General features: G+C 48.9%; 1 protein-coding gene across 1 annotated transcript in view; it reads right to left on the reverse strand.

The window, feature by feature from the left end:
* FAM178B (family with sequence similarity 178 member B) overlaps positions 1–26435 on the reverse strand; it is a 109174-nt gene that overhangs the window by 72337 nt on the left and 10402 nt on the right. The window contains exons 2-7 of the mRNA XM_087426179.1: positions 18891–18960; positions 18254–18693; positions 17183–17244; positions 14069–14176; positions 8847–8999; positions 2051–2156 (exon numbers count right to left, since the gene is read on the reverse strand). Coding sequence (XP_087282305.1) covers positions 2051–2156; positions 8847–8999; positions 14069–14176; positions 17183–17244; positions 18254–18693; positions 18891–18936 — 915 coding nt within the window. The 5' untranslated portion in view covers positions 18937–18960. The remainder of the gene's footprint in view (positions 1–2050; positions 2157–8846; positions 9000–14068; positions 14177–17182; positions 17245–18253; positions 18694–18890; positions 18961–26435) is intronic.

The following is a 26435-nucleotide window of genomic DNA, read 5'->3' on the forward strand; positions in this document are numbered from 1 at the left end:
CCAGCTCTTCCTGAGGCCCAGCTGTACCCCTGCCCTTGGATCCCACGAACTACCCCCGCACCTTTATAATAATACCCCCAGTAGCTTCAGGGAGACCCCATGGACCCTGCCTCTGCAACCAGAATCCTCACTTATAACGGAGCTTCTGAAGTTCGCTGAGCACCACGGCCACATTCTGTGTTTACCTGGGACACCATTTCCAACATCTAGCGCTTAGGACGTAGCAGGTCCTCACGTCTGCCCGTTAATGAAGGAATGCTACTGTTCCTATGGGAAAATATGTCCCAAGTGGCAAGAAAACCCAAACCTCAGAAGTGAAATATCAGAGTGCATCCTGCTAAGGCCTGTCATGAGACCATGTGAGTGGCCACATGGTCACTGTGCTTGGCAGACGTCAGCGGCCCTGCCCCTGCTTCCGCTCCAGAGACACAGACGTTGGGCAGAGTCTCGCCCAGAAGGCTCCCCAGGCCCAGTGCACCCCTTTCACCGATCTGGCTTCAGCAGTGGGGGAGGGAGAACTTTTGTTTCTCCTTCCTTAAGATGGAGAACCAGAACCAACCGCTGTGCTAACACCGTTCCTTCCAGATGATGCCCAGGCCCAGGGCAGAGCCATGGGGGGACTGTAAGGACAAGGCAGGTCCCAAGATTTCCTCCTTTCACCTTCACATGGGACTATCGGCCCCAGTTTACAGAGTAAGAACCTCAGAGTAAGGCACAGAGCTGACATTAAACAACTCACTCAAGGCCACACAGTACTAAGTAGCAGAGCTGGAACTCACACCTAGGCTGTCTGGCCTCAGAGCTGGCTCCTCTGCTCCATGGCCCCCTCCCAGGGTGACAGAGGTGGGAGAAGAGACGCGAGGGCTCGCTCACCCCTCTCAGGGCAGATCGACAGGGAAGGGTCTCCACGCCATGTCAGGGTCACACAAGGACCCTCTGTGGGCGACGTCTCAGACGGGCTCTTTGTACCTCCCAATGCCCGATTGTGCATTTTGTCATATACTGTGCAAGGAGCAATGAGGCGCTGCACTGACTGGAAGGCAGAGAATAATGGCTGCACTGTTCCCTGTTACTGGCCTCCATTCCCGCTGGGTCTGGGGGAGGGGCAAGGGCCAGAGCCACACACAAGGGCCCCAGGAGCCGAGAGTGTCTTTTTTCCTCTGGGGCAGGAAGGGGCAACAGGAAGGATCCCAGAGGGAAGAAGAAAGAGCTGGAGGGCTCTTTCTGGAAGGCAGCCAGTCTGCTGATGCTGAGAAGTTCCTAGAACAATCCACCCCGCACAGGGGCTCTAATTTACAGCTGGGGTCCAGGCTCCAACTGGCAGGAATGAGACCAGCTGGAACTTGTGACCTGCCCATCCCCAGGCAGGGATGGGCCTGGGTGGAGGGCCAAGGCCGCATCCTCATGCCTTGCATTCAGATCACAGCAGCTGGCTCCTGGGCTATCCCTGCTGGCTTCTCACTGTCTTTCTCAGGACAAAGGTTTCAAGCATGGGGTAGAACGCACGTTCCCCCAAGACAAAATGTCCCAGCAGCAACCAGAAGAGAAGATAGGGGAAGACAGAGCAGCTAATCTAGGCTTTTCGAGTCCACCTACAACTCCAGAGAGGGAGGCAAACGCTCTAACATCCCAGCTCTAAATTCACGAGGTGTCTTCACACGTCCAGGGGTGCTGCAGGGCTACGGTGGGCCTGAGCAGCCCTCCTGCTGCGTACGGGACGAGGGCCAGGACCTGTGACTTGGAGGAGAGGTGAGTTTGGACACAACGGCAGCACCCGTTGAAGAGCACGGACTGAATCTCAGAGAGGGCTTCTGGTGGCACAGGCAACGCCCTGTGAAGCACATGCTCTGGGGGGAGTGGAGGGAGACCACAGACTGCTCCCTGCACCTCCCTGACTCTGTCGTCACAAGCCTTCCTCCCTCCTCTTGCCTCAGCTAGGACTCACGCAACAGCACCCAGGACCAGAAGTGGGTACGCGCCCAGCCCCTCCCTGCCCCGGCTATTCGGCCGGAACGCTCCTGCCACCTAGCGGCAGGTCTACGGTCCTCACCTGAAACAACCACGGGAGCAGGGGCGTGGGGCAGTCACGTATGTGCAGGTAGAGGTTGCTCAGGAGGCCGCTGCGAAGGAAGGAGAGCTGCTGGGCTGGCGGGGAGCTGTGGGGGGCAGAGGAGCAAGGTTAGGGGAGGCAGCCTGCAAGCCTGTCTCCGTGAAAACTGAGGGGCATTCTCATATTGCAGCTTCACAGGGACACTAGAATCATATCAGTAACTGCTATGGACAAAACACTTGTAGAGCCCTTGAGGCAAGCAGCTGCTGGAAGGAAAACCACTCACGCCTTGATCAGAGCCATTTGCTCTCTGTGAACGCATCTCACAGTGTTTGAAACACGCAACAGGTAGTACACTTTGTCCTTTCCATTTGAAAGACGGGAAAACTGAGGTATTTATCAGCATTGCGAAAAGGATCTGTGTCGAAATGAGGAGAGAACCCAGGAGTCACACCTCTTCGCCACGGGCTCCAGGCTGCACCAGGCAGACAGAATTACCCAGGAGGCCCACGTGGGGCCAGCGTCTAGGGTCTAGTTACACAGAGCGTTTCTGCCCGGGCTTGCGTTTTCCAAAACAAAGGGGACATCTGAGAAGGTGGGAAAATAACAGAAAGGGGCCCAAGATGGGGAATTTCTGGGAAGGAAATAACAAACAAGGGTGCCACAGAAGATTTTTAAGAAACCACATGGGCAGCCACTGTCGCAGTTGAAGGGGAATGGCGCTCAGACTCGCCACGCGCCAGTGGCCATAACCTGCATTTCCGTTCACGACGGGATACTGTCAAGCCTCTCCCTTCTAACAGGAGCTCTCAAAATCAAACTGCTGGGCCTGCCCCGTGGCTTAGCGGTGAAGTGCGCGCGCTCCACTACTGGCAGCCCAGGTTTGGATCCCGGGCGTGCACCGACACACCACTTCTCCAGCCATGCTGAGGCAGCGTCCCACATACAGCAACTAGAAGGATGTGCAACTATGATATACAACTATCTACCGGGGCTTTGGGGAAAAAAGGAGGAGGATTGGCAATAGATGTTAGCTCAGAGCCGGTCTTCCTCAGCAAAAAAGAGGAGGATTAGCATGGATGTTAGCTCAGGGCTGATCTTCCTCACAAAAAAAAAAAAAGAAAAAGAAAAATTTGAAAAAAAAAAAAAAAGTCAAACTGCTGGGGTGGAGAGGAGCTGGCTTTGAGTACATTGTTGCCCTGGCAGATCATCTGGCCCTACAGGGTCCCAGGGCCCTGTAAAATGAGGAGTTGAAATATCTCACGTGGTTTTAGGGCCTCTGCTGGAAGGTCATTTCAGAGGGGGTTGCTGGATTTCATCACCCTCCCTGTGCTCCTGGTTGTCCCCGGGGAGGCTGGGTTTGGGGTAGGATTCTCCAATTCTCTCCGCATTTTGTGAAAATGTTCTTTTGCTTTCTCTTTCTAGATAACGTCCTAAAGGCAATTAATATGGATTCCAGGAAATGAAAAAGTAATTTCATGTTTTTTCTTCTTTTTAATGGCCAAATCCATGCAAAGAACATTACTGATGGCATTTAAAGTCATGACTCTAGATAGAAATTTCCTTGGTCAGCCCAACCTCCTTCTCCTCCTTTTTAAAAAGGACATATTTTAATCTGCCAGGAACAGAATGCTCCCCAACAAAGATTCTCCTCCGAGCCAAGCTGCTGTCTCCTTGAGTATGTCCAGGCAATTAACAAATTGTATATTTTTTTTCCCCAAATCATTTAAGTTCAGAGGAGAAAGAGGCTTTGTTCCTGTGTTTGTGAAGTTGACCGCTCTAAAATAGCCCTTTATTTGTACATACAGACACGTGTACACCCCAGGGCTGCTGGCACACTCCACTCTGCTCCACGTGCTTGGTCACAGGCACACTTTCATGGCCTGACCCTGCGGTGCATGCATGGTTCAAGCACAGCACCCCAAATGCAGACAATAGCCAAGCAAACAATGTCTGGAAGACCTCACAAATTGGCAGGACCTGGCCAGGGGCCATGTGGCAAGGAGGCGGGCACTCTGAGGAGGTTCTGGCTCTGCCATTCTGCTCAGGGGGCACCCCGCCAGTTTCTTAGTAGGGGAATTGATTGTACAAGCCCCTGTTGGCTCAGATCAACACATTTCCAACTGCTGCTCCAAGGGAGAGACACCTCCCAGGTTGCAACATCTCCCTTCTGCTACGCCAGCCTTGCAGCATAGTTTCTGCCACAGAAATATCAGTCTGCCTTCAAGTTCACTGCCGCTGAGTTAGGTTTAGTCTGTAAGACCAGGAGCAAGAGACAGGCAGAAAGAGCTTGGTCCAGTTGTGTCCTGAAGCAAATGGCTTTCAAGGAATTCTGTGCCTGGAGCTACACGAGACCGCAAGGAATCTCCTCTGCAGGCTGGATCCCACGCCGAGTGTGTGTGCCCGGCTCGAGGGGAGTGCTGCTCCACCTCGGCTGGACCACGAGCCCTCTCACTGTTCAGTGGAAGGTGTGAGGCTGACGGGCATAAGTGACCTCCAGCCTGGTGGAAAGGCAGGGACAGGCTCGGCTTTGCGTGCAGACGCTTCCTCATCTGAGGCAGGAGGGAGAGTCCCCACAGCGGCACCTGTCCAGGAGGGCTGGAGGAAAAGCGAAGGAGGTGGGAGGTGCGTGCCCGGAAAGCTCCAAAGCCTTGGGTTACAGAATGAACTGTTAGAGTCACAAAAACCCACATCTCGTCCACGAATCAAGAATGCTGACACTGGGTCCATGTGGGCGGACGCTAAGGTCAGAAGTTACCCTGAGAATGTCAGAGGACCTGGAGCGAGAAGGGGGAGGACAGAGCCTCCCTTGGCAGCAGATGCCATGCGAGCATGGCTGAGCGCGAAGCCCCAGCTGTCAGTCCTGAGGATCCCAGTGAGGGGGTTCCCACCCGGGACAAGGAGCAGCCACAGTCAGAATACTGTGAATCCCCAGCAATCACGGCCAAGACAGAGGGCCACAGGAACAGAAGGAAGAAAGGGGGGAAGTGAGCCAAAAAAGGGGAATCACACAAAATAAGGGGACAACAAGAGAGAGTGCCAGCTTGGGTCAGCATGCTGGGCTCCTGGGCAGAGCTCTGACTTGTACTTTCTGTTCCTGATATCGCCCAAGTAAAGCTTCCCCCAGCCTCTACTCCTCATCTATTTTATGGGCAGCAGTCCCAGAGGGCAAAGTCTCTAAATGCCTTGGGAATCCCAAGCGATGGCAGAGGGATAAACACCAAGTGTAGTTATTTATACAGCATTAATCTCTGTGTCTTTGCCAAGTTACTCAAATGAAAGTTGAGATGCCCAGGGAGAAGAGACACGAGTAATGGTCAGAGCACTCGTCCCTGCTCCTCCTCTTTTTCTTTCTTTCGTTTAGAGATAAGTGAGCACAACCCCCGTCAGGAGCCCAGCGACCCCAGCAACGCCCCAGCTGGCTGCTTCTGCCGCCTCTTGATTTTCGGGGGCTGCTGCAGCCAGCTAGGCAGCTCAGCCCTGTGCACACTCTGTAACTGCTGAATTTACTTCACCCAGGCTTCAATCCAGCATGCCAGGAAGAGGAGGAGGGGGTGGTAAAGCACGAGCTGGGGTCCATTTGCATCGAGGAAGCTCAGATCCCCCCACTTTCTCCTGCCTGCTGAAGTATTCCTGGAGGAGGCCCCCGAAAGCGTGTCGGGCTCCCTGAGAACACTCTGCAAACACCTCACTAGAACAGTGGCAGATGCACCTGGAGGACAAACGTGGGTCCTGACACTCCTGCGCACACTGTGGGGGCCCGGGGAGGACCAGGAATAATTCAGCAGGCAATCTCTACCCTTCTCATGGAGCCTGCTCCTGCCTCTGAGCTCCACGTGGGCGTGGGCCCTGAAGCTTTTCCACTCAGGGGGATCAGATTTCCTTTAGAACTGCTATCGAGGGAGGAGGAAAAAGTTCAGCCCCTGGTACCAACTTCTGTCATAAAGGCATGTGACTTTGGTCTCAGGGAACTGACCTGCAGTCACACATCCAGCCAGGTGAGGAAAAAGAGAGGATCATCCGGGCCATTTCCAATCCCACGGCTGTGGGCTCCGGGGAGACACGCTCTGGCACAGAAACCTGGGTAGGTCCAACTCCAGAGGACGAGGATGCGGCCTGGAGCTCAGACACTGAGGCCACTTGCAGTTGCTCTGCGATCTGAGACAAACTGCTTGCTTACTCTGTGCCAAGATTTCCCACTTTGTGTGGTGGGAAGAAAGATAATATCCCCCTTCACAGAAAGGTAAGGAGAAATGCATCTATTTCCAGAAGTGATTTTATAAAATTGCATTCACTTTTTTTTCCCAAACCTCTAATGATAAAAATGATACATGTTCATTATAAAAGTTTGGAAAATACAGAGGAACATAATGAGGAAAATAAAAATTACTTGCAATCTCACAAAGTGTTAACTTGTTGTATGGCAAAAAATTGAACCATATCGCTTTTTGAGAGATCAAGTAACCTTTTATTCTTCCTCCATTTTCATGTTTCCTGCTGAACACAACGGGATAGTTACTGAATGACTAGCCTCTCCCACTCTTGTGTCTGCACTGGAAGTCCTTGGCACAAACAGGAAATAAAAGATGACCCCAAGGCTAAATGGTGACCTTCAGGAAGTGGCCCTTACCCACTGCATAGCAGGAGGCCCCTGACCTGACCGTGTGCGAGGCGGCGGGCATTCCTCCAGAAAGCCCCTGGGAGCTGCGGCGCTGGCAACACCACCTCCTCTGTGCTTCATTAGCATACTTGAGGGAGGAGGGCTGAATTCCTCGCTCCAGGGAAGCTGGCCGGCCACCTGGCCCCATTTGGCAGGGCTGCTCTGATCCCAGGTCACTGCTCCATGGGCCATCTCATCTGTCAGACACTTCCTGTCTGCCATCCAGCCCGGGACAGAAAACCTGCTGTCAGCACAAACCACGAGGCCGAGGCTGGAGCAGCCCAGGGAGATGCTTCCTTTCTCGGCCCCTCTCCACCCCATTCCTGCCCAGGCCATGCTTTGTCCCTCTCCTTTCTCTAGCTCCACTTTCTTTCTTCTTTTCCCTTCATTCCTTTCTTTTTCCCTTTTCATCGTGTCTCTTTTTTTTTTTTTTGGTAAGGAAGATTGTCCCTGAGCTAACATCTGTGCCAGTCTTCCTCTATTTTGTATGTGGTTCGCCACCACACCATGGCTTGATGAGTGGTGTAGGTCCACACCCGGGATCCAAACCCAAGAACCCAGGCTGCCAAAGCGGAGTGTGCCAAGCTTAACCTCTACGCCACTGGGCCAGCCCTTCATCATCTCTTTATTAGATACCTTTTCAATTTGGCAAAGTGAATCTTTACCAATGTTCATACACTCAGACCCAATCATCTCACATCACATCCAGGGATCTAGTCCAGACCTCCAGACAAATATTTACATATAAAGACATTCTCTAACACATTATTTATAATAGGGAAAAGTTGGAAATAACGTGTATGTCAAGAAAAATGAGGAAAATGGTTAAATATGTTGGGCCATCAATGCCATGCAGCATTATTTCACCATTAACGTTACACTGCTTACTTGTAATGTTTGGGCCTTGTTTAGATCCTGATTTGACCAATATATTAAAAACAATAATCAAGGAAATCTGAGCACTGACTGATATTCATGATATTAAGAAATTACTATATTTTTTCAGTGTAATAATGGTATTTGATGGTATTATGTTGAGATAGAGTCCTATCTTTTAGAGACACAAACTGACGTACTTACAGATTAAACTATGTGTGTCTGGGATTTGCCTAAAGATAATCCTGATGGGATGATGTTAGGGGGCAGGGTTAGAGATGGAACAAGATTGGCTTTGAGTTGATAATTGCTGAAGTTGAGCGATGAGTACACAAAGGTACATTATACGGTTCTCTCTATTTTTACGTAAGCTTGCAACTTTCTGTGATAAAAAGTTTTAAAGGAAACACGTCAAAATGTGATCTTTCTGTTACAACATAAGATGGATTTAGAATTAATGAAACGACATAAGAAAGCCCTGAATAGCTGGAAAAGAGAACAAGATTCCTGCATTCAAGTCCTAATGTGGCTGAAGCGGCTACAGAAGCAGCCCAACCTCTGTGCTCCTCACGGGCGAGGGTGGGCCAGGTGGCTGCTTCTCCATCCCGTGGGCAGCCAAGGCCCAGCAGGGCGCCGGCCTGCGTGAGCACCCAGTGGACGGCTACTGCGCTGAATCCTGCCAGCTTTCTCTCTCTCTTATTCTTAAAGCAGCACAGTGGTTAAGTGATAATGATTGTGAACTTACTTCCAAAAAGAAGAGGAACCAGCAGCTGTCCTAATGCTAAACAGAGCGTACTTGTGGCTGGGGACAAAGTCTTCAGTGTTAGCATCACAAACAGACTGAAGAAGCACAGTGTCTCCAATGAGTAGATGGAAGGGACGATGAGGTGCTCTGGAAAACTACTGGCTGGCCCAGAAAGTGGCTCCAGTGTTGACGGAGACATAACCCTAAAGGCATGTATGATGAGCTGCCTAAAGTTGTTCCATGAAACTAGGGTGTGGGGGAGGGAAAAGCCATATGAATATGTCAGTACATAGTCTAATATTTGCTGGAATGTGGGATTTTTAAAAAACAATGTGCATCTAAATTAGTAAATTAAATATTATAAGTAAACACCTGTGACTATTTTCATCTCTATTGCTACAAGTTGACATATCCAATTGGCCAAACACAGCTTTGGATTTCCTCATTTGGGGTGGTTCATAATTATCACTGGGTTCCATGAGGGAAGGGGCCTGGCCACACACACCGACATGTACCTTAGGAACAGCCCTTCCAGGTGGCTGCGTGGCTTCAGGTGTGAACAGTCCAGGATGCAAGGCAGAGGGTGACGCCTGGGTAGAAACACGGTCTCGCCCGGATGTACTGGTGGGATGACCTGCAGTGACATGGAGAACCTCTCCACCAGCATCCTGGCAAAGCAAGGGGCAGGAGAGCCGGGCGTCAGCTGTGTGGAGGGAGGCCAGGGATGGCCAGATGGCTGGCTGCCCCTGCCCTGCAGCCGTGGCCTGGTGGGGACAGGACCAGGGGGCACAGCGCCACCTGCTGACAGAGAGAGAGCCCATGAGAGGCAGACGGAGGAGCCCTTCCCTTCCCACCCTCTGTAAACACCCTAATCCTTTCCTCAGGGCCTTCGTCCAGGAGCCAGAAGTCCTGGTCCCAAACCCAGCCCCACTGGTGGGCTCCAGTGCAAACTTTCACTGAGTGCCCACAACATGCAGGTACCAGGTGCTGAAGGATGAGTCAGCATGAAGGGCGTGGGCTGCCCTTGTAAGCCCAGGAATAGTGTAAACAAATCACCACAATACCCTCCAGCAAGTGGACCGGCCACAGAGCTGCCTACAGGGTGCCGCCAGGGACCAAGGAGTGCCAGGTGCAGCCAGGGTCAGGGAGGGCGCCCGCGCAGTGAAGGAGCCTGGACTCTTCCTCTGGGCAGCAGTCCTCAAGCTCTCGTGATCAGGAGGACTCCCCAGGGAGCCTGCTAAATGCAGATGCCCAGGGCCTGCACTGCCTGGGAGTCTGATTTAGCAGATCAGAGCTGGGGCCCCGGGCCAGGGAAAGAACAGGGAGGAGGAGGGCATGCATTCCAACTACATCGGGAGGGGTAAAAACCGTCAGCACTTGATGACCCATTTCTGAGGGAAGGAGGGAAAGACAGGCAGCTAAGATGATTCCTAGAATGAGGTAAATCTCTACACCATGAAGGACTGGAATGAACACCTGACCACGGCACACTGGTGGTGAAAACAGCAAGCTGCAGAATAGGAAGTGTGCGTGCGTGTGTGTAGACACACAGACATGCGCACACACACATTCTTAGACACACGCCACACCCCACACACACCTGACACACCCAACTAGGGATGGTGTCAGGTCATCCCTAGGGGACACAGCTGCGGGAGGGGGAAGGAAGGGGAGATATTTCCTGTTTCCTTCATAGAGCTGTGTTCTGCTTGACTTTGTAGTGATATAACACACATTTAACAACAATGACAACAAAATAAACAAGCTACAGGCACTGCGTCCCCTCCTCTCACAGAGACCAGCCATACCCTGGTTCCCAGCGGGCCCTGAGACAGGGAACACGGAGAAGGAACAGTGCTTGGGGCTCCTGTCAGGTTCTGGGGCACAAGCAGCTGGCACTGGGGGCAGAGCAGCATGGCTGGCGGCCTGCCACTGGTCAGGTGAAGTCTGTCTCACTTTCTGGCCAAGTGACGCAAGGTAAGGCACCGACCTGCATCACAGGGTTGTCCTGAGGATGAAATGGCACAACGAACGGGAATGACATTGGAAAACCGGGAGATTCTGATCCTGCAGCCTTTTGGAAGCAGTCTCGGCAAACCACCACCCAAATGGTAAAACAATTTTCTGTTTTGTTAATTTCTTTGCCGCTTGAGTTTGTATCTATGGCTTCCTATGTCGCTTTTATAATTTTAAAACACATACAAATTATTAAACATCTGTAAGAACTAGGCTCATCTGTAAAAGGCTCTTAGCCCTGTCCCTCAAACCGTCATACAAAGGGACTTTTGTGATATTAAATATAATGTATGTGCATTATTAAGAGTTCTCAGATGACTCTCATACATCTAATTGAGGATTTCCTGTGCAGCCCAAAAGTGAGGATAAAGGATGATGTTGTGGTCTAAATATCCTCCCCTCCCCCGCACCAGCACACACATAAGGTCTTTTAAATTAAGAAATAGAGAATGTAGGACATCACCCATTCAAGATGCAAGCCAATCCTTAGAGCAGGAGCAGATGACCTGCTCGGGATGCTCCCGTCCTTTCCACGATGAGCGACTGTGGCAGTCACGTGACTCCTGGTCACAGGCAACTTGTCTGGCAGATGATGGCTAGCCCCCAGCCTCAACCTCACCTCTTCCAGACCTACACCCCTCCTTGTTCCTCCCTGGCCCCATTCAGGGATGGAAGAGGCTGCTGGCTTTGTACATCAGTGAGTAATTTTCTTTGAAGCAAAGAGTTGAACAGTCCCATCAAAATGATCCCACATTAAAACCACCACATCAAAGTGGCTGTTGTCAAAAAGGGTTTCTCACAGTACTACTTGAAAATGTCATGGACCCAGAAAACTATTAGCGATTTCAAAGTCTGGAACACCTTCTGTCTTAAGCCAGCTGCCCAGATAACTCCCTTCCTGTGGGGAATTTCAAAACATCCAAGCCGTGACTTCCAGAATCCTGGATGTACTCAGTAGAAAGGCAAAGAGCTGGAATAATTATGCTTGCTACAGAGATTTTAAAAGGTTTTGAAAGATTTAATTCCAAGGCTGTCTATCCAGGGAATGGGGAACCTGGAAATCACTCCACAAGCCCCGACAGAGAAAATTGCTTTCACCACCCATGATGCCGCGGAGGCATTCCTGTCCAGGGAGGCCCTTAGCTCAAACCTGCTGTCTCCACTCAGTCTGCGTGCCCCACATCTCCCCTTCCGGGGTTCACCTGGCACGGCACCCTTCCCTGGGTCTCTCTGGGCAGCATGCGAGCAGCTCTCAGCCTATCTGGATGGCTCTTCAAACGTGAACGCTCTGATTTCCACAGTGAAAACTGTACTGGTTAGGAAGCAGAGGGCCTCTTACTCCAGGCCAGGGGTCAGCAAACTACAGTCTTCGGCCAACTCCTGCCCGTTTCTGTAAATAAGGTTTTACCTCAACAGAGGCCCCCTCACCATTTACGTATCCTCTGCAGGAGCTTTCCCGCCAAAACAGAGACTGTGTGGCCCACAAAGGCTAAAATAGTCACTAATTACAAAGTTGACAAAGAGTTTGCTGATCCCTGATCTAGTCCAGATATGATTATCAGAAAAACCTGAGAAAAAAAAGCAAACAGCCAGCCAAGGTGTTGCTCATAATCATCTCTGGGCAATAATGACAATGTAAACAATCTGGGGAGCCTAAAAGTGGGGGCCCCGAGGAGGTCTGTATGTTATCGCTCACAGATCCCTTAGTAAGTGGATGCAGATGCTAACCTAGAGTGTGCATCACACCTTGACCTGTCACCGCCCGGACCAACGCTCAATAACGTAACTCAGACTTGCAGAAAAAGCAAAGCCTGGACAGGCAGATGATCCAGGGCGTGTTGACCTACCTGCCCCCAGTCACGTGGCTGAGGTGGCCTCCTCCTGTAGCCCACCCCAGCTCCTCCTGGCACATGGTCCCCGAGGGAGGGAGAGAGGGAGAGGAAGAAAAGAAGGAAGGGAGGGAGGGGAAAAAAGGAGACAGACAGACAGTCAGAAAGATCTACCCTGACTCCACTTCTCTCTTCAGCTACTGCCCATTTTTCTCTTTCGACCTCTCCTCCTGTTCACCTATAAACTTGTTCCAGTCTGGTGCACCCCAACTCGTCCACCAGACCTGTTCTTCTCGAGGTCACTGTGCCCTCCACGTTGCACCCTTGGGCCCCTGCTCTTCTCTCTATAAACTCACTCCCCAGGTGACTTCATCCAGTTCTGTGGCTTTAAGTGTCACTTACACAAGGTGACTCCCAAGCTTGCGCCTCCAGACAAGGGTGTCCAAGCCACCTACTTGATCTCACTCCTGGGATCCCCCAAATGAACTCTTGATCCCACACCCCCACCTCCACCCCAGCCTGCATCACTTGGTCTTCCCCAATTTAATTAAAGACAACTCCAACCTTTCAGTTGCTCAGGACCCTCAGGTCCCCTTTGATTCCTGTCTTTCTCTCATATCCTCCATCCAGTTCATCAGTAAATCCAATCAGTACTACCCTGAAAATATATCCAGAATTTGCCTACTCCTCACCACCCCACCCTCACTCCCAGCCACCACAACCTCTCTCAGATTACTACTGTAGTGTCCTTTGCCCCTCTGTCTCCCTTCTTCCACCCTCGCCCCCCACGCCCCTCCAGTCTACCCACAACACAGCGGCAGAAGATCCTGTTCAGATGAACGGTGGCCAGCTCAGGCACAGGGAAAGGTCTGGCTTCAAGCCCACCCTCAGCCTCCCTGACCTGCTCTCCCCCACCTGCCCCTTCTTGTGCTCCCCCAGCACACCAGGTGCACTCCCGCTGCAGGGCGCCCCCCAGAGCTGGCTCTCACCTCCTCTAGGGCTCTGCTTAGAAGTCATCCGCTCACGGAGGCCTTCCCTGACTCCTCATCCAAAACCTCACAACCCTCCCAACCCTCCTTATGCCCCTCCCACTTTATCCTTTCTCATTAGCAGTGTCACACATCTTCACTCATCCTGCTCACTGTCTGTCTCCCCGCCCGAAAAGCGAGCAACATTGAGGGCAGAGGTCTCTGCCTGGTTTTGTTCCTGCTGTATCCCCAGAGTCTTAACAGAGTCGGGCACAAGGTTGGCACTCAAGGGAGGGAAGGAGGGAAGGAGGGAAGGAGGGAGGGAGGGAGGGAGGGAGGAAGGAAGGAAAGACTGATAGACACATGGATGGGTGGATGAGAGGGTACTCTGAAGATGGATTCAAGTGCAGTCCTCGGGCATCTCTGAGACCCTGTGGTACAGATGAATCCAGCCCTCCCTCCAGCCAAGAGGCCCGCAGACTCCTGCCTAGATGACAGCACTGACAGAAGCCACCTTCTTCTCTCCAGACAGGGGAAGATGAAAAAGGTGGGTGTACTCTCCCCTTTAAAGGCAGTTTTCGTTTAGACTGTGGTTTTGTGTAGTTATTTTCCCAAGAGATCTGGTTCTATAAATTTGGGCAGACAAGGCGCAAAGCAGGCTGTGTTTTACATCTGTGTCCTCAAAGGCCCACACTAGACCCTGACACACAGGTGAATAAATATTTCTCGAATCAATGAATGAATGTGGGTTTAAGAGAAGGAGGCAGCTTGGGAACTCACAAATGTACACAAATTGCTGGTTGAAACTCTATCCAAAATCGAGAGCAGGGTGGGCACTTAAACCCTTTGTCTTGAGAGGTAGGTGCGGGTACCCCACCCCAAGTGGGCTGACCATTGCCCCCCACCTGTGCCCACTCCCCCCACCTGTGCTCGGGTGTGAGAGACGCTTCATCTTCATTGAGATCCACGGAGCTGAGGTCAGGACAGCCCTGCAGAAGCAGCTTCTCGCGCTCCTGCTCCAGGGCCTGTTCCCTGCAGGGAGATGAGAACCAACGACAGGGGTCAGCGCTGCTCTGGGTCATGCAGCCCTGTCACTGGGCTGCAGGGACCCCCACGAACACAGCAAGACCTAGGAACGGAGGATCAGGGGGTGCACTGCCCCGGTCTCCCTGCGAAAAGGCTCCCACACTGAGATTCTGGGGGGCAGGGGAGAGGGACTGCATCGCATCGATTGTGCTGTCTCTGAACGAGCAGATGATTTTCATCACACAACTTCAAACACGCCTTTATCTGTGTACCTTGTTTTGGCATTTGCTCACTTTTTAACACACCAAGGCCTGTGCCTAGCCCTTCTGCTCCTCCTGGGGTCCAGCCTCACTGACCAGGTGAGGGCCCTGTGCCCAGCGCTCCCCGGACCCCCGACACATGGCCTGCCTCTCCAGCCCCAAAGGTGGCCCGTCCAATCCCGCTCATTCCCTGACTCTCCCTACCCTGTGTCCTTCAGCCCCAGAGGCCTGGAGGCCCACATTCTCCCCCTGGGCCTGAGTGCCTCACTTCTCATTCGACTGGCCCCTCCACAGGCCCTGAATGCCAACGTTATCTCGCAGGAGCCCCGACTTCTCCCCCTCCCTCCTGCCCTAACCACACGGCAAACCTGAGCCGGCTCCAGCCCAACCCTTACCTTCTCTGTCCTTGTTCCCTCAGGCCATTGAGGGAACCCCGGGAGCCTCCTCAGCCCCTGTCCTGCCCCTCCAGGTGCTCACCCTGGCTTTGCCCACAGGTCCTCATTTCTCAAAGATTTTTGTCTCCAGCCCAGGCCTCTGTCTTGAGTTCAGATCCTCCTAGCCAGCCATAACTGGATGACTTCCAGCTGAACGTGCCCTGGCCCCTCTGACACCACATGCCCAATTCTGAATTCCTTTCTACACAGGTCCCAGCCACCCAGGTCAGCAGATTCACCAGGGTCCCCATCGCCCTCCTCCCAGGGCCCCATCTCATTTCCATTCACCCTACTTCCTCTCTCGCCCTGACCATCCTTTCTCCATAACGCAGCCTGAGTGATCTCTCTTAAACACGTGGGAAAAAACATGTCACTACTTGCCTAAAATTCTCCCACGACTCTACCTTATGCTCTTGAGGTCCCTCACGACCCAGCCTGCACACTGCACACTCGGCTGTATCTCCTGCTATGTCCATCCCCACCCCCCACTGCCCAGCACTGACAATATCAGTCCTAGCCAGCCACCAGAATTTCTGTCCCACCTACCTTTATGTGTATGGTCACCCCTGCTGTCCCCTCAAATCTTCTTATCCCCCAAGGTTCAAGGACAGGGACACCTCTGGGGAAACTTTTCTGACCCCCAGGTTAAGTTGGGCCCTGGAGGGCCCCTCCATGGCAACTCTACAGCATGGTAAATACTAGAATCATCCTATTAAATCACCAGGCGAGCAGGGGCTGCACCATCAGCTCCGCATGTCCACTGCCTGGCCCAGGGCCCAGGGCAGAGCGAGAACCTCCCAACGCCAGGCGCACTGATGAGCAGGCATGGCAGTTCCCCACAACTGTTCACTTTCCTGGCTTGAGGACCAGAGCATCTACGGTCAACCTCAAACTCTGGACCCAGAGACACTCCCTGCAACTGAAATCTGGGACCCACTCGTCTCCCATGCTCAGCCCCAAAGCTGAGGTCTGGGACCAAGGGATTCTCAAATCCTGAACCCTGGACGAAGGCCCCAGCTTTGAACCCAGGTCAAGGCATTGCCAAATCTTAAACCCAAGATCCAAGTGTTCCCAGTCCCCACCCTGGTGGAGGATTCAGGTGTCCTGACCCTGTTAAACCCTTGGTCCCGGGTGACCCCAACACTCACCAGTCCCACTTGCCTCCCTCTAGCTCTGCTTAGGGATTCTGATCCCCCACCAAAGTTCCACAGTGGCCAGCACCAAGTGGTGGGGTGAGGTGGGCGTAGGCCCAACCGAGAATGGGGCATATATATCAGTGTTGCTGTAACAATAAAGGCTGTTGCATCGCTCAAGCCAAAAAAGGAAAAAAAAGCATCTACTACATTTGCAGCACAGAGCTGGGCACTGCGGAAATATATACGCATGGTTCCTCCCCTAACTTACACTCCAGGCATAGGAGAAAACATACTCAGGTGAAGGAGTCAAACTACAAAAGCCATGAGTTATTAAGAGCCCAGAGGTGTGGTATGGAGGAGGGAGATGACGCTGGGGTGGGCCAGAGGGCCAGGAATGGACAAAGGGGAGAAAACAATAATTCGTCCCACACGTATGTTCCATCAGAGAACATGCCCAGGAGTGAAGCTGACCTGGACGCAGGAGCATGCCATCCCAGCCGGCCCCAGTCCTTCAAGCAGAGTGAGGAACCTACCGTGTAGAGCAGGGTTCTAGTGTTTTCACTCAGAATGGGCCCTCAGGGTAAGCCAAGCACTTCACCTGGTGTTGGACTAAAGAAGAGCACGGGTGGTGTTGGCCTGTTGGTCTCCAAGGCCACCTCTGCCTCCCTAAGGGATTTCCTATTCTGATTGGATGTGACTTTGCCTTTAGAAACTAACTTCTACGTGCCACGAGGCTCACCATCACACCAGGGAGAAGGCAGACGAGAAACAGATGCAGTGCTACGGGAAAATGAGCAAAGCGTGATTAAGCGCCAGAGCAGAACGGGGCAGCAGGAAAGGCCGGCACTTCACATCTGCCCTGCATCCTGTCGAGGCAACAGTCAGGCTGTACCCCTCTGTCGAAGCTACTCCTCTTTCCACTTCTCTCTAACAGAACACGTGAATGGGTGTGGAGACCCCCCAAACTGGCGTGAACTGCACAGAACAGAGCCCAGGGCGGGAGAGGACCAGGAAAGACGGGTCTGTACATGGTGGGGGTCTGGGAGGCAAGCTGTGTAGGGGTGGGGTAGGCTGCTTTATCCTGAGAGGAATTTACTATGAGTCTTAGAGGATGACCCTCCTGAAATTACTGCCAACCCCACAGAAACGAACAACCCAGGATGGATCCTTTCCAACACTTACCTCTTCTCCTGCAGTAAGTATTCTAAGCTATTGATGTAGCTCTCTGAGCCCCCAGAGGCAAACTGGAGAGACAAGACATGAGAATGGGGAAGAAAGAGAGAGACAAAGATGGGGGTGGGGAAGAATAACATTTAATCTAAATTAAGCCCTTTATTTATTTTGTCTACTTTTCTGAATAGGCAATACATTCACATGATTAAAAAATCAAAAAGTACCAAGGCATACAGTAAAACATCTCCTCCTCACCCCATCCCCAGCCAGCCAGGTCCCTCCCGACAGGTGACCATGGGTGTTCCTTCCCCGGTGTGCTTTCAGAGACATTTTACGCACAGACAAGCAGACAGTAATGTAGCATAGCTTCCCTACTTTAGCACAAATGATAGCATACTCTACACCATGTCCTGCACTTTGCTCTTTTCAATTAGCAGTCTGCTTGAGGGTCATTCCATATCAATACTAAAGAGAGGGTATTCTGATGTATGACTAGAACATAATAATTTATTAGTTCCCTAGTGGTGGGCACTTAGGTTATTGACAACCTTGGGCTATCACAAATAATTAAGCCCTATTTTTAGAATAAATTTCCTGGGTCTATGTCCCCACAGTCTACCTAGCAACAGCAGCTCATTCCCAACTTGAAGTTCATCACTGAAGCGTGCATTTAGGAATATGGATCCACTGGACCAGAGTCAGCTCGAGTCTTTGTGCCTGACCTAGACCAGACCCCAGTAACACGGTCCCTCCTTTCTCCAGGGCCATAAACCCAACGTTGGCTGTGAAGGCCTTGAAGGGCCCTACAGAGGAGCGGCATCAAATTTGGCACCACCCCCACGCCATCTGTTAGCAGGAATTAAGAGCAGAAATAAAGAGAGAGGTGCAGCCCAGCCTTGGGGGCCCCAGCTCCCAGCCACGAGGGGGCTGGGGAGAGATGGGGAGTATGAGGACGAGAAGGGATGCTCAAGGGGAGGTAGTTGAAGAAGGGCAGTTGGGGCGTGGCCAAGGAGTGGCCAAAAAGGGATGGCTTGCGGGCGACTGAGGAGTGTGGCCGAAGAGGGGTGGCCACTGGCTTACCGAGGTGCAGGTGTCCACCACTGGAGCTGCAGCCTTCTGACGAGGGCCTGCCATGTTCCAGAACAGACCCCCCAAGGAGGCCAGGCGCCCCCTGTGGTCTGAGTCCTGAGGCTCCTGCTGTAACTCCTCGGGCAGCTGGCAGGCCAGTCTCCTGAGGCCCTGAGGCCCCCCCGTGCCCATGCAGCTCTGGGCTGGGGGGCCCCCGCCAGCCTGCAGTGCCCTCGGGTTCAGGAACTCTACAGGTGGCGGGCTCCAGTCGGTGGGGAACATGTCCCCGGTTGCCTGCATCCTGGGCTTCTTCGATGATTTGGGAGCGGGAGCTGAGGCGGGACTGCAGAGGCGCCGGGTGGGGCGGAGGCGCCGCTGGCGTGGAGCATGATCAAAGCAGCTGTGCTTCAGGCCCAGCAGGAGGACGGGCTTGGCGGCGGCTGCCTGGACCTCTGTGGATGGGACATGGTACTGCAGTGTCCCCACCTGCCCACCACCACCCCAGCCACCACACCACGCTGGGTGAGGAGAGGGGGAGCTCGGAACTGCTGTGGGCAGGATACAGCGGAATCCCTCAACCATGGGTTTCCACTCCCTTGTGGCCCCAAAGCTCAGAAGGGCTCTACCTGTGCAGGTGAGAGACACCTACCTTCTCTCCGAGGAAGGGCTTGCACAGTCTTCTGGGGCCTGGCCATCTGCAGACCACTGGACGTCTTGTCCTGGAAGGAATGGCCTGTGAGGTGAGAGAAGCCTCCGGAAGAAGCCCTAGGTTCCCCAGAAGGGAGCGCCTGGCCCACCAGTGCTGAGGGGGGAATCCTCCCTCCAGCTCCACCCCAAAGACCGAGCACGTGCACCATGATCAAGCTGCTGAGGTGAAGGGGCCCTGATCTGACCTCTCATTTCAAGGGTGTGACGGGCAAGTCTAAGGACATCAACATTTGTTTAAACCTGCATAAAATTAAAACCAACACAGCCCAGTAGAAAAGTTGTGTTCCGAGATGACATCCTGCACTGTCTCGCTTGCTTGGTGTCACCCTCGCATGGCTGTTTGCTCACAAGGGGTGGTGCAGGCTGTCTGGTCACTGCCATTTCCCCAGCACCAGCACAGACGTGGTACACAGTAGGGCTCGGTGCATTTCTGTTGAATGAATGAATGATTTAAAGATCCCCCAGGACTGGTCCAACAAGCCTCTTCCACTGCTTGGAGCTGCGTGCCTCCAGCTAAGACGGACCATGCCACATACACAAACATCTCTCATCATATTGAGCCCAGGCCCAGAGGAACTGAAATGCAGATGAAAGGCTAATATCTGAACAGGCTCAAGAGTCTAATGATCAAAGGAAACAACGGTTTACAAAAAGACAAACACTAACTCAACAAGGGTTCAAATTCAAAAATAGTGAAAGAAATGCAAATCAATATGACTGTGAACAATTTATTACTCAATAATAACTAAATCATCAAAAAATTTTAAATTTATAACAATGCATGTTGACAAGGCTGTGAGGACATGCATTGCTGATAGCAAAGTAAAACAGTTGACTCTTTTTAGAAGGCAATCTATCAGTAGAAAAATAACTGTAAAAATATCCATACCTGGGAGGAGGGAACCCCAAAAATCTGTCCCTTCACAAAAGCAACGATTAAGCTGGCAAAAACGGTCAGAACCAACACTTACAGAACTCTGGCATGTAATAAAAAACTAACAACAAGTAGGGGAATGCTTAATGAAAAAAGAACCTGCTAAATTTCAGTAAGGTTGTGCTCTGGCTTTCGAACTTACTCGCCTATCATCCCCCATTCCCCAGCTCAGAGGCAGCCATGGGGACTGCATTCCTGGTGTGGCCTGCTGGTGCCAGAGGGGGCAATACAAACTTGTTCTCAAAGAATTGTAGTTGTGTGTTTTGACCCGTCAGGTGGCTCCCTGAGGCACTGACTCAGGGCCTTGCCTTTGTTTCACTCCCCTCAGAACTTTCTCAGGGCTGGAGTGGTCTCCTGGGCAGCACTTGTCGAAAGTGTTTAAAGGCAAATCTAATGGCACAGCCACTTGGGGCAAGGGATAACAGATGGGGCAAGCAGCAGAGAGACTGAATGGCCTGAAAAGGAAGGGGCTGAGGAAGGAGATATGCAGAGGAATACAGGTTTTGAAAAGCTCCCATACAAACCAGAGAGTCGAGAAGGCCCCATGCATGCCCAGGGCTAAGGCATGCTGAGGAAAGGCCTGAGAAGACGGTAAGCTTTCACCCGTGGCTGCCTGTTAGGCTCTACATAACCCGGCAGTGAAGGCAAAGGCAGAGTTGCAAACAGCCTGGCTAAGCATCGAAGGATTGCTGCAACACAGAGCCAAGCTGCAGAGACCAGGAAAGCTTTGTTGTTGTCAGGGTTTTTTGTTTTTTTGCTATAGGCATTTAAGGAAATCTCTATCAAATCACCAGTTGACCACTGAGCTAAAGGAACAGTGACTTCAATGACTGTACAACAAAATAATACAGTCTTTAGGAAAATAGTTTAGAAAGTCACTAAACAAACAAACTGCAACTCACAACAAGCAGCAATAACAAACCCTGAGGAGGGGGTAGAATCTTATTTTCAGGGTTACTGCATTATAATATTCAAAATGTCCAATTTTCAACAAAAATTACAAGGCATGCAAAGAAACAAGAAAATATGGCCTATTCATAGGAAAAAATTAATTAATGAAAAGAAACTGTCCCTGAGGAAGGCCAGACATTGGACTTACTAGACAAAAACTTTAAATGAACTGTCTAAAATATGCTCTAAGAGCTAAACGAAATGATAGACAAAGAACTAAAGGATACCAGGAGAATGATACCTCACCAAGCAGAGAATAACAATAAAGATACAGAAATTATTAAAAGGAACCAAACAGAAATTCTGGAGTTGAAAAGTACAAAAACTGAAATGAAAAACTAACTAAAAGGTTTCAACAACAGATGTGAGCAGGCAGAAGAAAGAATCAGCGAACCTTTTTTTTTTTTTCCGAGGAAGATCAGCCCTGAGCTAACATCCATGCCAATCCTCCTCTTTTTGCTGAGGAAGACCGGCTCTGAGCTAACATCTATTGCCAATCCTCCTCCTTTTTTTCCCCAAAGACCCAGCAGATAGTTGTATGTCATAGCTGCACATCCTTCTAGTTGCTGTATGTGGGATGCGGCCTCAGCATGGCCAGAGAAGCGATGCGTCAGTGCGTGCCCGGGATCCGAACCTGGGCCGCCAGTAGCGGAGCGCGCACACTTAATTACTAAGCCACAGGGCCGGCCCCATCAGTGAACTTTTAGATAGCCTAATTGAGATTACTGAGTCTGAGGAACAAAATAAAAAAATAATAAAGAAAATTTACAGAAGCCCAGAGACCAGTGGGACACCATTAAGTATATCAACATATGCATAATAGGGGTCTCAGAAGGAATTGAGAGAGATAGAGATGGGGGGATGGAGAGAGAGGGGGAGAGAGAGAGAATATTATATTTCCAACAAGCTCAACAAACTCCAGTAAGATAAACTCAAAGAGATCCACACCTAGATACATCATAATCAAACCATTAAAAACCAACAAGAGAATCTTGAAAGTAGGAAGAGAGAAGTGATTCACCACTACAAGGGATTCTCAATAAGATTAACAACTGATTTCTCATCAGAAATCGTGGCGATCAGCAGGCAGTGGGATGGAATATTCAAAGTGCTGAAAGAAAAAAGTATGGACCAAGAATGCAATATCTAACAAAACTATCTTCAAAAAAGGGAGAAATTAAGATGTTCCCAGATAAACAAAAACTGAGAAAATTCTTGGCTAACAAACCTGTCCTACCAGAAATACCAAAGTAAGTCCTTCAGGCTGCAGTGAAAGAATATTAGAGAGTAACTTGAATCCATATGAAGAAACAGGTACACTGATGAAGATAACCACACGGGTCTTTATAGAAGACAGTATAAATGCAGTTTCTCTTTATAATTCTTTTTCTCCTATCTGATTTAAAACACAGGTGCATAAAGCAGTAACTATAAATCTGTCTTGATGGTTGCACAATGTATAAAGTTATGTATATATTTATATATGTATAAATTTATATGACAATAACAGCACAAAGGGGGAGGGAATAAAGCTATATAGGTGCAAAATTTTTGTATCCTATTGAAATTAAGTTGGTATTAATCTGAACTAGACTGTGAACTATGTGATATTTATAGGTAAATAAAAATGCAAGTATTACTGTATTTTTGGTTTGTAACTCTTCTTTTTCCCCTACATGCTTTAAAAGAAAAATGCATAAAATAATAATTATACATCTATGTTAATGAACATACAATGTTTAAAGATGTAATTTGTGACAATAAAAACACAAAGACAAAGGATGGAGTTGTATAGCAGCAGAGTTTTGTATACTATTGAAGCTAAGTTGGTATTAATTCAAATTAGTTTGTTATAGATTTAAGATATAAATCATAATCTTTAGGGTAACCACCAATAAAATAACCAAAAAATATACAGAAAAAGAAATGAGGAGGGAATCAAAATGGTACACTACAGCAAAATCAATTAAACACAAAAGAAGGCAATAATTGAGAAACTGAGGAACAAAAAAGATGTAAGATATACAGGAAACAAATAGCAAAATGGCAGAAATTCTTCCTTATCAGTAGTTTAAATGTAAATTGATTAAACTCTCAAATCAAAAGGCAGATACTGGCAAAATGGATTAAAAAAACAGGATCCTTGGGCCGGCCCCGTGGCTTAGCGGTTAAGTGCGTGCTCTCCGCTGCCGGCGGCCCGGGTTCGGATCCCGGGTGCGCACCGAGGCACCGCTCCTCCAGCCATGCTGAGGCCGCGTCCCACATACAGCAACTAGAAGGATGTGCAGCTATGACAGACAGCTATGTACTGGGGCTTTGGGGGAAAAATAAATAAGTAAAATCTTTAAAAAAAAAAAAAAAAAACAGGATCCAACTACATGCTGTCTACGAGAGACTCATTTTATATCCAAAGACAGAAAAAGGCTGAAAGTGAAAGGATAAAAAAGATACTTCATGCAAATAGAAACCCAAAGAGAGCTGGTACGTAGCTATAGTAATATCAGACACGACAGACTGTAAGTCAAAAATTACTGGGGCCGGCCCCGTGGCTTAGCAGTTAAGTGCACGCTCCGCTACTGGCGGCCCGGGTTCGGATCCGGGCGCGCACCGACGCACCGCTTCTCGGGCCATGCTGAGTCCGAGTCCCACATACGGCAACTAGAAGGATGTGCAACTATGACACACAACTATCTTCTGGGGCTTTGGGGGAAAAAAAAAATTACTATGACACAAAGAAAGCCATTATATATTGACATCAGGACCAATCATCAAGAAGATATAACAATTATACATGCATCTAAAAACAGAGATCCAAAATATGTGAAGCAAAATGACACAGATGAAGGGAGAAATAGTTATAAAATAAGAGTTGAAGACTTCTATATCCTACTTGCAATAATGCAACTAGGCAGAAGATCAAAAGAAAATAGAACACTTGAACAACACTATAAAGCAACCAAACATAACAGACACATACAGAACACTTCACCCTGCAACAGCAGAATACATATTCTTCTCAAGTACAGATGGAATTTTCTTTAGGACAGATCATATTCTAGGCCCCAAAACAAGTCTCAATAAATTTAAAAAGACTGAAATCATATGAAGTATCTTTCCCAATCACAACAGAAACCAGAAATAACAGAAGGAAAACTGGGAATTTCACGACTATGTAGAAATAAAACGACAAACTCTTAAACAACCAATGGATCAAAGAAGAAATCCTAAGAGAAATTAAAAATACTTAGAGATAAGTGAAAACAGAAACACAACATACCAAAATTTATGTCATACAGCAAAAGCAGTGCTCAGAGAGAAATTTACAGCTATGACTACCTACATTAAAAAAGAAGCTGTTGACTAAGTAACCTAACTTTACACCCTAAGGAACTAGAAAAAGAAAAGCAGACTAAACCCAAAGCTTGCAGAGGAAGGAAATAATAAAGATTAGAGGGGAGACAAAAGAAATTGTAGAAAAATTACAGAGATAATCAATAAAACTAGATGTTTGTTATTTTGAAAAGACCAACAGAATGGACAAATCTTCAGCTAGACTGACCAAGAGAGAAAAACTCAAATTAATAAAATCAGAAATTAAAGTGGGGACATTACAACTGACCGTAGAAATTAAAATTACGAAAACGGAGAATACTATGAACAATTGTACACAAACAAATTAGTTAACCTAGATGAAATGGACAATTAATATACTTAGGAATAAATTTAACAAAGGTTAAACTCTGAAAACAACAAAACATTGTTGAAAGAAATTAAAGAAGACATAAATAAATGGAAAGACGTCGCTTGTTTGCAGACTGGCAGGCTTATTATTATTAAGATGGTGAAACTCCCTGAAGTAGTCTACAGAACCAATGCATCCCTCTCAAAATCCCAAAGGCCTTTTTTGCAGAAAAGACAATCCTAAAATGCATGTGGAATCACAAGGGATCTTGAAACAATTTTGAAAAAGAAAAACAAAGTTGGAAGACAAACTTTCTGATTTTGAAGCTTAGTACAAAGGTACGGTAATCAATACAGTGTGGTACCGGCATAATGACAGACGTATATATCAACGGAATAGAATGGAAATTCCAGAAATAAACACATACATCTATGGTCAACTGATTTTCATCAAAGATGCCAAGATCACTTAATGGGGAAAGAAGAGTCTCTACAACAAACGGTGCCAGGACAATTGGACAACCACATGCAAAAGAATAACGTTAGACTCGTCTCACCAGACACCATACACAATAATTAACTCGAAATAGATGAAAAACCTAAATGCAAGCATTAAAACTATATGACTCTGAGAAGAAAACACAGGGGTAAATCTTCATGACAGATTTAGCAACAGATTCTTAGATATGACACCAACAGCACAGACAACAAAAGAAAAAATAGATAAATTAGATTTCATAAAAATTAAAAATTTTGTGCTTCAAAGGATACTGTCAAGAAAATGAAAAGACAAGCTAGAGAATGGGACAAGATATCTGTAAATCATATATCTGATAAGAGTCTAGTATCTAGAATATATGAAGAACTCTTACAATTCAACAACAAAAAGGCAAAAAAAAAAAAACAGTTAAAAAAATAAGCACTGGGGCTGGCACTGTGGCCTAGCAGTTAAGTTCAGAGCAATCTGCTTTGGCAGCCCAGGTTCGTGGGTTTGGATCCCGGGCAAGGACCTACACCACTCGTCAGCTATGCTGTGGTGGCAATCCACATATAAAGGAGAGGAAGACTGGCAGGGATGTTAACTCAGGGCAAATCTTCCTCAGCAAAAAAAAAAATTTTTTTTTAAATAAGCAAAAGACTTGAATAGGCATTTTCAAAAGAAGATATACAAATGGTCAACAAGCACATGAAAAGAGGCTCAATGTTATCAGTCACTTTATTAGGAAAGTGCAAATCAAAACTACAATAAGATACCACTTCACATCCACTAGTATTGCTGTCATCAGAAAAAAACAAAAAATAACTAGTGGTGGTGAGAATTAGAGAAATTAGAACCTTTATCCACTGCTGGTATGAATGTAAAATGGTGCAGCCACTGTGGAAAACAGTTTGGCAGCTCCTCAGTAAGGTAAACATAGAATTACCATATGACCCAGCAATTCCACTCCTAGGTATACACCCAAAAGAAATGAAAACAGGTACTCAGACAAATCCTTGCACGTGAATGTTCATAGGAGCCCTATCCACAGAGCCAAAATGCAAATGTCCATTCAACTAATATACGGATAAACAAAATGTGGTACATCCATATGATGGAATTTTACTGAGCCACAAAAAGGAATGAAGCACTGATACATGCTATAACAACAGATAAACCTCAAAAACATTATGCTAAGTGAAAGAAGCCAGACACAAAAGGCCACCTACTATACGATTCTCTATATATGAAATGCCCAGAATAGGCACATCCATAGAGACAGAAAGTAGATGAGTAATTGCCAGGTGCTGGGCAGAGGGTGGGGTGGGGAGGAGGAATGGAGAGCCACTTCCTAACGGGTACAAGGTTTCCTTTTTGGATGATGAAAATATTCTGGAACTAGAAAGTGCTAACGGTTGCACAACACCGTGAATGTACTAAAT

This window comes from Ceratotherium simum, chromosome 40 (assembly GCF_057802395.1).
Source record: "Ceratotherium simum simum isolate JZ-2026a chromosome 40, ASM5780239v1, whole genome shotgun sequence".
Classification (NCBI taxonomy): domain Eukaryota; kingdom Metazoa; phylum Chordata; class Mammalia; order Perissodactyla; family Rhinocerotidae; genus Ceratotherium; species Ceratotherium simum.